The sequence below is a fragment of the Erigeron canadensis genome, chromosome 5 (genome assembly GCF_010389155.1).
Source record: "Erigeron canadensis isolate Cc75 chromosome 5, C_canadensis_v1, whole genome shotgun sequence".
NCBI lineage: Eukaryota > Viridiplantae > Streptophyta > Magnoliopsida > Asterales > Asteraceae > Erigeron > Erigeron canadensis.
In genome coordinates this window covers 2,395,646-2,407,388 of record NC_057765.1, presented here as the reverse complement: position 1 = coordinate 2,407,388, position 11,743 = coordinate 2,395,646, and the positions used below count along the sequence as shown (strand labels likewise).

Here is an 11,743-nt window from a genome sequence, read left to right as displayed (position 1 = left end):
ACTAGTCTTTGGTGGATGAGTCCATTGGGTGCATTTTGGGGGGATTAGTCTTTGGAGTGTTTTTTGCTGATGTGGCGCTGATAGAGACTAGTCTTTGGTGGATGAGTGGTAACCATTGAGGAGCCTCTTAGTATACATATTTTAATGAAGCATCAAAAGATGATACAACTAACTGTTTCAAGTCATACTACTTCAAAACGTACATTCAAACACCAAATATGTTGTATGATTTAATGTTCCTATATATTATATATAGGACATAATAAAGAATTTACATTTCACCAACTTGCATTTAAATGAATCGGCTTAAGTAACGCAGAAGCAAACTTTTTTTTAGAAATGAAGAACATGTGAAAGAAAGAAACTATGTACATCCATATATAAATATATTCAAATCGGCTCTAACAATAAGGATCATAAACACATTTTGTGTATCCCCATATGGTAGACAATCTAGATCTCACCGACCGTTGGTCACCATTGATGCATTTTTAACAAAGTTTACAAATTTTATGAACCCTAAAATATAAATTTTTGGAAAAAAATCATTCATCAATATATATTCCACGGGTAAAGTACTAGTGATAATACATGTTTTGCTTCCCCGATTATAGTCTTTTTAGAAGCTTTAAATCTTTTTACAAGTAACATCTCTGGTCATGCCATTAGTAATGTGTACCCATCACGAGTTTATGGCCATCAATTTCTTTAAGAACATGCTACATACACATTCGTTAAACTGACTAAAAGGTTAAAAATTAACATGAGTATCAATCTACCTATTTCTTTCTTTTGCCTAGAATGGTAACACTTTCTAACAAGAAATAATATTTAAGAGTGGTCACATTTATCTGGTTTTCGTTAAGTTTGTTACGTTTACATAATAACTACTCCTCTACTTTTTGAGTAAAAATATTCTTTTGTATCTTCTTTAGAATTCCATCCTGTAAAGTTTTTGATAGAAAAGTACAAAATACTTTTGATTTGGCTTTAATACAAACAAAAGCACATTCATGACTATTTTGTTTGTAAGAGCATAACTAGTGATAACATGACTACAATAAGATGGGGTGTCACATCAATATAAACTAACAATTATAATTGTAACAGCAAATCTAAATAGTGAACCAAATAAACCGTGAAAATTATATTCCTCCAAATTATAATAACTAATAGAGTAGAAAATTACTCGTATATCTAATGCCCCCAACCATTATCAACGGTTGACAGCAAGTTCAATGACAGGCCATGACACCGATGGCATAGTTGATTATCCAACCATCCCACAGTCAAAGCTACATATATTAATCAATGTAGCAAAAAGTATTCTAAAAGGGAAAATACTTTTTTACATATTAACCATACTATTAAATGTAGTTTCTGAAAAGAGTAATGTTAGACTTATAAACAAATACTTACAAACAACATTTAAAAATATATGTGAACCGATAAGATAAAAAAAAATGTAAAAAAACCAAAATTACAATTTTTATTAGTTTATATTAATGCCATGTATATTTGTAAATATTGTTAGTAGACATTTATTTGTAACTTTAGTATTTTTCTTCTCAAAAACACTAAAAGTTGGAGCAATTTTTTTCTACTTATTTTAATCTTTAGATTTTCAATTATAATGACTTGAATGTGACAAAATTCGAATTTTATATATTCAAAACATTTAGAAACTTATATAGAATAGAATAAATATCCATTCAAACCCATATCAAATACGCCAAATGTTTATGATATTATAAAGAGAGTTCGTAGCATTATAATTTCTTATAAAGATTATTATGTAAGTATATGATTTCACGCTTTGTTTCTTTGTTTCTTTACATGTATTTTCTTAACTTCGTAACCTTAAGAAGTTCCATAGGTTTAACTACAAATGCACATGAAACTTACATTAAATTACTAAAGTTATGGAAAAGAAAATTTATTCATCCGGTTTACGCCACCCTTCCTAAAAATCTAGCAGTTATCGCGTTATGCGACAAGGCGGCGCGACGGTTTGGTGACGATGATTAGTGTGGTGATAGCGGCGACTACCAGTGGTGAGACGTTGAGTGATGTAGATTGATGTAAATGTAACTAATGTAATGGTGATAAATGGAGATTTTAAAAGATAAGAGTTTAAAGTGTAAATTAATAAAATAATAGTTTAAACTATAAATTAACTCACTAAAAAAGATTAAGTAATTTTTTTATAACTCATTTCAAATAGAGTTTATTAGAGGTAATTGAGTTATTTACAAACAATTTCTTTCTTTTTTGTATTTATATAATTTTAAATAAAGGGTGAATAATTTTTATAAACTAGTAAATATATGTTAGTCCACCCATGATTAAGTAAAAAATAATAAAGTTCTCTAGTGAAACGGGTTTGAGTCCTGCAGAGACTTTTTATCCCAATTAATGTTCGTACCTTCGGGCAGTTTAGTTGCGGGATTTCCTCCTACTAGATATCGAGAATGAGGGGACTCTCTGCGCATTTAATAGGAAAAAGATAATTTTGTATTGTTAGAAGAAGAAAACAATAAAATTATAGTAAAAATAATAACTTTAAAGATTAGGAAAATGCTAAACGCATTTAACGTGCATAAAAGGTTTATACCTTTTATATTAAACGTTTTAAATTTTATGATAAATATACAACTATTTAATGCATCTTAACTGCAATTTTAAGGGTTGCATTTAACAAAAGCATACAGATTATAAAAGGTTAGGTAAAACATGCGGTACCTATCTTAGGTAAAGCAAGAGGGATTATGTAAAATTCAGGGAGAGATTATGTAAAATTAGGGGGCTATGTATATTTATTAAATTTAAAGGTTTAATTTGTAATTTTTTTTAAAGTAACAGGATTTAAACTTAAGTAAAATACGCAGTATAGATATTTTTCCCAAGATTATATAATGATCCAAAAGTGTCCACTTTCTACAAAAATTAAACTACCAATTTCAGTAATTTTAGTTCTCTGTATTTAGAGAAAAAATAAATATTGGAGATGGCCTTATATAACACTTATGCCCAACATCTGTAAATAAACTGACATAGTCACACACCACCATTTTCACACAGTTTCACACTCAAAACACACACACAACCCCAGATCTTCACAACCTCCCCAAATCTTCATCATCAGTCAAATTCCTTCAAAACCCATCTCAAATTCCCTCTAAATCACAAAACCCAGAAACCAATTTGATCAAATCCAACCCCAGATCCATAAAGATCCAATCTTTAAAAAAATAAAATGGGGAAAGGTGGTGCCTTGAGTGAATCTGTACTAAAAAAGATCATACTTTCTTACACATATGTTGCCATCTGGATCTTTTTAAGCTTCACTGTTATTGTGTACAATAAATACATCTTAGATCGAAAGATGTATAATTGGCCTTACCCAATTTCTCTAACAATGATTCATATGGCTTTTTGTTCTTCATTAGCTTATGTTATTATAAATGTTTTTAAGGTTGTTGAGCCTGTCCAGATGACCAAAGATGTTTATTTGAAGAATGTTGTCCCTATAGGTTTGTTATATTCTTTAAGTTTATGGTTATCGAATTCGGCTTATATATATCTGTCTGTTTCCTTTATCCAAATGCTTAAAGCCCTTATGCCTGTAGCTGTTTATTCAATTGGGGTTTTGTTGAAAAAAGAAGGGTTTAAAGGGGATATTATGACTAATATGTTGTCGATTTCGTTTGGTGTTGCCATTGCTGCTTATGGTGAAGCACAATTTAATACTTTTGGTGTTATGTTGCAACTCGGCGCGGTTTGTTTTGAGGCGACCAGGCTTGTTTTGATACAGATTTTGTTGACTAGTAAAGGAATTACGTTTAATCCTATTACGTCGTTGTATTACGTTGCGCCTTGTTGTTTAGCGTTTTTGAGCGTGCCTTGGTTCATTGTGGAGTTGCCTAAATTGAGAGATACTTCGAGTTTTCATTTGGATTATTTGGTGTTTGGGACTAATTCGTTATGTGCTTTTGCGTTGAATCTTGCGGTGTTTTTGCTTGTTGGGAAGACGTCTGCTTTGACTATGAACGTTGCTGGGGTTGTTAAAGATTGGTTGTTGATTGCATTTTCGTGGTCTGTGATTAAGGATACTGTGACACCGATTAATCTTTTTGGGTATGTGATTGCATTTTTGGGGGTCGGGTATTACAATCATGCTAAGTTGCAGGCGCTTAAGGCTAAAGAAGCGGAAAAGAAGGCTGTGAATGCTGATGATGAGTCTGGGAAGTTGTTAGAAGGAGAAGGAGAGAAATCAAGCAGGAAAAACGAGTCTGATAATTGATACATATTGAGAGGACTCAAGGAGTAGAGACAGAAAGAGATAAAAGAGTCATTTAGGTACTTATTATTGTCCATTTTATGTTTTTAATTAATTTATCTGTTTTATGTTTGTGTAATGTTACTCAATGTTCTTGGGCTATTGCGTTTGAGGATTTTGTCTGAGTAGCTCGGAAAAGACTTGTTATATTTTGATATGTGATGTGATACGTATTTATATAATCCGTCGTGTTATGCCATTGCTTCTTTAGTTGATAATTCTAAATTGTTTGGTAAATTATTTGATGAAGTTTGAATCTTGAGAGATTGTTAGGTAACCATTGAATTAACAGTTGAAATTGTTTGGTAAGGAATGTGAATGTTTTGTATTTCTATCGTATAAGTAATTGATGAAGCAGGATAGTATTCGGCATGTAGGTGGTTTTTAGTGCTGTCTTTTTTTGGTGTTTGGCATGATACTGCTTTCATAAACTGCTGAAAACCCATTTGGCATATGATACTTCTTTGTTTTTACATGGATGTTTTTGTTTGCTATGTTTTGTCAAAGAAAACCAAATTGAGTCTTTTGGATCTGTGTAGACTTAACTGGAGAATATGCTTCTCTCGGCGAAGTTTTTTTTTTGTGTAAATACACTTGTTTCCGCGACTTTGGGTCACTTGTAGTTTAATACATATAGAATTTTTATTTACATTGAATTTGTTTGGTCTAATGTATCAAGCTATCAATACGCCACACCTTTATATGAGGCTGCGTTTCAGGTAAATGATAAAATAAACTAGAGTTGCTAGCCCATGTGGCCAACACAATCTCGAAATTTCAGTTTTCTTGATCAACACTATGGCCCTTCTCCTTGATGGTTAGGTCTAGGCAGGGTCTGATAGGACTTCAACTGAGCCAGGGATTAGAAGAACAATTAGACTTCACAACTGCATTTTCGTCGTTGGTTACGCATGACACGATATAGGCTTTTGGAGATGGGTTTAGCGAAGATACTAGTGATGTATTCACATGATGTTGTTGATGATGATAAACCAGGGACCCAAGAATTGTATACTTTGCACCAATATTAGACAGCTATGGTTCATTAAATCACCAACACACGTATGATAGGACCTATGTAGTACTATGATAAATATGGTCCCAAACCCAGGATCCAGCTTCAATTCATAGGACCTATATAGTTACTACTTGGGGCCCCTTGCACCATAGAATGTTAACTCGAATTTATGATCTTGCACTATCTTACTGGCAAAGGTCCGTTGGTTTGTGTAGTATGATGATGACCCAAAGTTCTTGAAATCACATTTACTGGTCTAATATTGTATGAGCATTAGGGAAATTATATTCGTATCACAATTCTAGATTCATATACTACAAACATGCTTTATTGGTTTGTATAGTATGGTTTCAAAGTTATACTATGGGATAAATATATCAATATTTCTGATACGAATATCACTTTCCTGAGCATTAGGGTGTATATTATCAGAAACGTTGCTAGAAAATGATCGTGAGTTGGAAGGATCCCATTTTCACCCATATGGCTTATCTTTTTGACCATTAGGACCGGGCTATCACGGGCTTCAACGATTTTATCTGCTCGAGCTAGTTTTTGGTAAAAATGGTGACATTAAACACCGATAAGCTATGATATGTTGTATAGCTTTTGAAAGAACATAACATTGATGCATAACATTGATGCATTCACATGATCTTGTTGACGATGATAAATTAGTGTGGGCCAAAGTACTACAAACTATGATATGTTGTCCTCTGATATATTTGGGCCCAAACAAAGATCAAATGTCAATTTACAGGACCCATACTCCCGTAGAGTTGAGACATAGGCGATAGGCCCCAATCACAGAAAAACATCTGTTCCAACTTATAATCTTACATTATTCTGTATTTTTGTCATCCGGGTTCATTGAGTTGTGAATGCATATGGACTTGATGTTCTTGCAGTCATGACAGATGCAAGAGTATGAGGATACGGGTGACTCCTCAAGAGACAAGCACTTAAGGGTGTGCAAATATTAATATGGATCGACAAAATAAAAGAGAAGTATGATACTGGTTATAACTTATAAGCAAATGGCTTTTGGCTTGATAGTATATTAGTATGAGAAGTGGCCCAATTAGGCGATTACGAAAGCGTTGTATGTTTTAAACTCATTGGTGATAATGTGAATACTTTTTCTGATGTGGCCATGTCCAATGGCAACATCAATATGCCCCAATCGTACTAGTTATCTTAGCAACACGTTAGAAATCTGTTCCAACAACACGGCAACATATTTGATTTAGCACATTTTTGAGCTAAACAGTATTCAATAATCATTTGGGCCCCAGCTGACACTTTCTTTAAAAAGTAAAAGCCGTTGGGCCTTGCCAGGACTAGTAAGTTTTATGGCTGCGTTTTCAGTGTATAATTTGGTATCGTAGCGCGAAGTTAACTGGGCCTTATCGGATTAGCCTAACTGATCTGGGCCGGGCTTCATACTCAAATGCAGCACTAAATTGTAAACACTCTTCAGTGTTTTCAAATGCTGAGTCATTCGGGTTGAGACAATATTAACAAAGCTATTCGAGTAATGGATGTTTTCGAGCCATTCAAGTCCGACAAGATTAATATCATCAAGCTTAGCTAAACAATGTTCAATGAGGTTGAGCTTGAACTTCGCTTGCTGCGTATATGAAACACCACTCTATTCACTAAAGCAAACTCCATACGGCTTTCTTTAAACATTACAGGGGACGCGACGAGAATATAAACAAGAAAACACACAATCTAATTTAAGGATTACTAATCAAACCACTTCTACCATTTCCGTCGCCTTATCATCTTTCTTGTTCCAAGCTGCAACAATCAGATAAACTACAAAGTTTATCACACCCAAAATTGCCAACAGGGCATAGAAGAGGTCTAGTCGTCCGTGATCTATGTCATCGGCAAGCCAACCTTCTCCACCATGGCTTCCAGTTACCTTCTTCACTACCGACACCAGAAAGCTGCTCATAAAAAACCCGAGTGCAAGTGTTGTCAAAAATAGCCCAGTGCTCATTGTTTTCATGCTTTTTGGCGACCTTGTGATGAAGAAATCTAGCTGGCCAGTATATATAAATGCCTCACCGGAACCCACCAAGAAGAACTGTGGGATGAGCAAGAAAACGCTTATAGGTAAGGTACTTCCCGAGGGTACTTCACCTACGGATTTGCCCACTGATAACCGCTTCATTTCAACCAGTGCGGCTGCTCCCATTCCGAATGTTGAAAGGATCAAGCCTAATGCCATTCTTTGTAGGTCGGTGAAACCTGTTATCGGGGGAAAACTTTACACTTTTAAGAGTTGCGTAAACTTTAAGTAACAGTCATATCGATTGAGCTATATTATACCTGGTGTTCCTTTCCATTTCTTCCAAAATGGGATGATCAAAGTGTCATAAACGGCGCAAGTAAGTAATATGGCAAGCACAAAAAAGACAGTGAGGGATCCTGCAGGGATTTTGAACCCTCCAACGGATCGTTCCATGGTAGACGCTTGCTGTACAGAAAAAGTGATCATCTGAGCGTATGCCGTCCAGAATAGTATAGTTGTGGCCCATACGGGTAACAACCTGATCATCATTTTCACTTCTTCAACCCTTGTCACCGTGCATAGCTTCCATGGGTTTGGGGCAGAACCCGAACCATATTTGACAAAATCTCCTTCTGCTACGATCGCAGCCTTGTCCAAGCAGCTACAAGAAGAGAAAAATGTTCAAATGAAAATTTGCTATAAGGAAAAGGGTTAAACAAATTGATGGTTTAGAGTTTGCGGGTCAAGCAACCCAACCAGCCCGTCTTGACCCATACCAAAAGATAAACCATTTCATCTTGCGCCCACTGTTTGACCCACCCATATTGAAACCTCTAGTTCAACAATGAAGTTAAATGAAATTTTACCGAAACTGATCTGTATGACGGATTCTTGAACTGTCAGAAGATGTTTCGTGCAACATGCCATAGTCATAAGGAAGATCCATCTTCCTCTTTTTTACAGCAACAACAAGTACTTGAAAAATGTTGACAATAGGGCTTCCTGCACTCTTCTTGTAACGGTATCGTTTAGTCCCAGACAAGATGACTAAGATAGCGATGAACATTGAGATCGTACAAATTCCATATGCTATACTTCTACCAATTTCATCTTGTATATACACAAGCACTGTAACTGCCGTCAGTGTACCCAGACTGATGAAAAAGAAGAACCTATTAAAGAAATAGGCCATCTGTGTCTTTTCAGCTTCGTCGTTTTCATCAAACTGGTCGGTCCCAAACCCTGAGACACTTGATTTCAGCCCACCTGTCCCAAGTGCAATGAGATACAAAGCAAGGTAAAGAATTCCCATTTGCAGTCCATTTGCTTCTTTGCAGTCTTCATTGGAGTGGCACGGTGGCGGCCTAAGCCCTGGCAATTTGGTCGATAGTGCTAGCGTGCCAGTACCCTAACATAGTCAAAATCGACTAAGTAAGATTATATGCAAAAAAAGAAGGAAAACATTGTTTATATTGCTGATATTTAATCAAGTATAGAAATTTCTGCAAGAAAGTATAAGTCAACGATACGATCGTTCTAGCAAAATCGAGCTGACCCAACAACCAAGAGGTTTATATAGTCACAAATTCACAATGACCATATGGATAATTTTGCAGAAATACAAATGCCATACAATAAACTATAGATACATCTTGCTGTATGTAAGATAGGAAGGCTTACTAGTGTTTGAATAAAAGAGAAGATGACAATGGTTCTGAATCTGCCAAGAAAAGTGTCAGCCAAAAAGCCACCAAGCAGACACAAAAGGAAAGATGTGCCCAAGAAATCAGTGACCACATTGGCTGAATTTGAGCTTGGAAGATGCATGGTGTCACCCAAATATGTCACTAAGTTGACTGCTATTCCCATTGTTGATAGCCTTTCAACTATCTCAATTCCTGTCACAAAGTCAAAGTCAAAGTCAAGAGTCTTAGGTTGTATTCATTTCTTTATTTTATTCTTGAATATTACACTTGTATATTGTTTATATTAAGGATTTTGCATTTTAAGTGAAATATATATCATATATGTATATCATTCCATCATAAAACTGCTAAACAATGGTGGAAACAACATTTTGAATTATAATTAGCACTTATGGTTCAAAAACAAATTTAAATGTATTTATTCCTCAAATTAATTAAGAAACAAATTATGTAAAAGCACATTTTATGCCAAATTTTTTTACCGCCTTATAATAATGTTAAAGTTCCGCCACTACAGCTTAATAATTAGACATATATATACGCTCTTGAGATCGAGGTGAGACATCTATATATGGACTTAGAAATAGTAACGCAAAAACGATCACATCAATCCCTACTTACCTTAAAAAGAATCATATTGGATCGTTTGCGCATCTATATAACATCCTAAGAATAACGCCAATGATTATACAAGAGTAGGACGAGTTCTATTACGACATATTCGTGCCTACTAAAATACTTTTGTAACAATTTGCTAATTTTATTCATTTTGCTAACTATTTTTCTACTTAGTTTCGGGTTATATAATTATTAATGTTTTTACAGCACGAGGGGATTGAAAAACGACACTCTATGTAGGGTTGGGTTTGTTTGTGATAAAAATAGGAAGATTTGACATCATTATATCTGATTTTACCTTTATACAAATCCAGGGACCACAAAAATACTTCATTGATATCCAATAGTACAATGATTGATTGATGCACTAACATATACGATATATGTTGTACAAGTTAATATGAAATTTCACTAATAATGAAGATTAAAAGTATAAACAAGTTGTTTTGTCTTGCATTATTGAAATATATACTTGTTTAATTAGAAAAGGGAAAAGCTAGCCATGTAACTTGTTGGTGCATGTATCTATGCTTAATTATATTTATATTGAAAACTTTTTACATACACTTTTCCTTTTCCAAGAGTATGGGTGAAATAGTGTTATTTATTCACTTATTCATTCATCCTTATTTCACATAATTTAAAATAAAATATAAAAGAAAAGAAGGAGAAGGAGAAGGAGAAGGAGAAGGAGAAGATAAATTTAAAATGCAACATCCTAACTCAATTTCTAGTTATCATGATTTCATGACTGTTTAAATGAACCCAAAATGGAAATCAAGGCATTTTGTTTTCTTATCATGGACGTATGTAAGCACCTAATTACCATATACTCATATGTCATATATCTTGCAAGCAATATGCATGAATCATGCACAATGCCTTGAACAACAATTTGTTAACCACTTTCAATCAAAAAATGTTCAACACTATACCGAACGCCTTTTAGATTACCGAAAAGAAAAGAAGCTAGCTAGATGGGATATGAAATTAGAGACCTAGATTATGGAAAAGAAAAGAAGGTAGTTGGGATATGAAATTGGAAAGCTGTAGTCTAGGCCAATCACCTTTTCATTTTAATGAGCTCTCTCAATCACATAGAAACTAGAAGAAAGACAAAACATGCTTAAAAGAAGCATATATAAAGATGCCAAGCACAAAAGTACACAATAAACCTAGCAGGGTGGTCCATTTTTTTTTATTGAAAGTGGTTAACAAATTGTTGTTTGTGTTGATTGATAGTTCATATGCACGTTTGTATAGATTAAAATGTTAAAGTTATATGAAGATAATTGCGTATGAACTAACCAAGAATTAGTGCAGCAGGCACCCAACCACCGGTTTTCAACCTATCAGCAGGGAAACCCTTGTAGTTCACTGCATCCGCTACCGTCCCACTCATTTTACCATCCTGTAAACACACAAAAATCAAGTTTTAGATCTAGCATTCCTATCAAATTTATGAAAGAATAGAGCTCTTGAGACAAAAACAAGATTTTTGGGTTGCTATATAGAATTTGGTAATACTAACCATTGCTTCTTTTCTCAAGCCTCCTTATCAAAAAGAGCTTGAACAATCAATTCAATTGAAGAACTTCCTCTCTTGTAGGTCTGTCTCTCTCCCTCACTAAGTTCAAGTTCACTTAATTCACATTTAAAGATTTGAAGGAAGGCCTTGTCTTTATATAGGCAAAGAAAAATGTACAACTCAAAAGGTGACTTTCCACTACCATTTTAAGAAGATCATCCAACGTGATAAAGATTAGCCCTACCACATTTTGTCTAGAATTATATATGATAGAAATTGGCATTATCTACATTTGTATATCTTCATTTTGGAGACTAATTAAGCTAAAGTTGATGTTGATTTGTTGTTGAATCTAGAACATGTATTACCAATAACCCTCTTTTGCTTGTTGCCATAGAGCAAGTCCTCTAATACTCTTTTACTACCTATGTGTATGGTACAGATTGAGTTTGTTGGGCATGTGAACCATAATCATCAAACGACTTATATGGTACATATAAACCCATTGGTT

General features: G+C 34.3%; 2 protein-coding genes across 2 annotated transcripts; one reads left to right on the top strand and one right to left on the bottom strand.

The window, feature by feature from the left end:
• Positions 1-3,034: 3,034 nt before the first annotated feature.
• Positions 3,035-4,521, top strand: LOC122599597 (probable sugar phosphate/phosphate translocator At5g25400). The gene has a single exon (XM_043772129.1). The coding sequence runs from the start codon at positions 3,257-3,259 to the stop codon at positions 4,301-4,303; it is 1,047 nt and encodes a 348-aa protein (XP_043628064.1). The 5' UTR covers positions 3,035-3,256; the 3' UTR covers positions 4,304-4,521.
• A 2,490-nt stretch (positions 4,522-7,011) lies between these two features.
• On the bottom strand, positions 7,012-11,376 carry LOC122599187 (protein NRT1/ PTR FAMILY 6.2). Its single transcript, XM_043771649.1, has 6 exons — positions 11,236-11,376; positions 11,013-11,115; positions 9,061-9,278; positions 8,247-8,788; positions 7,698-8,041; positions 7,012-7,616 (listed from the first exon to the last, which is right to left on the bottom strand). Exons 1-6 carry the CDS (start codon positions 11,236-11,238, stop codon positions 7,111-7,113), a joined length of 1,716 nt encoding a protein of 571 aa, XP_043627584.1. The 5' UTR covers positions 11,239-11,376; the 3' UTR covers positions 7,012-7,110.
• Positions 11,377-11,743: the final 367 nt, after the last annotated feature.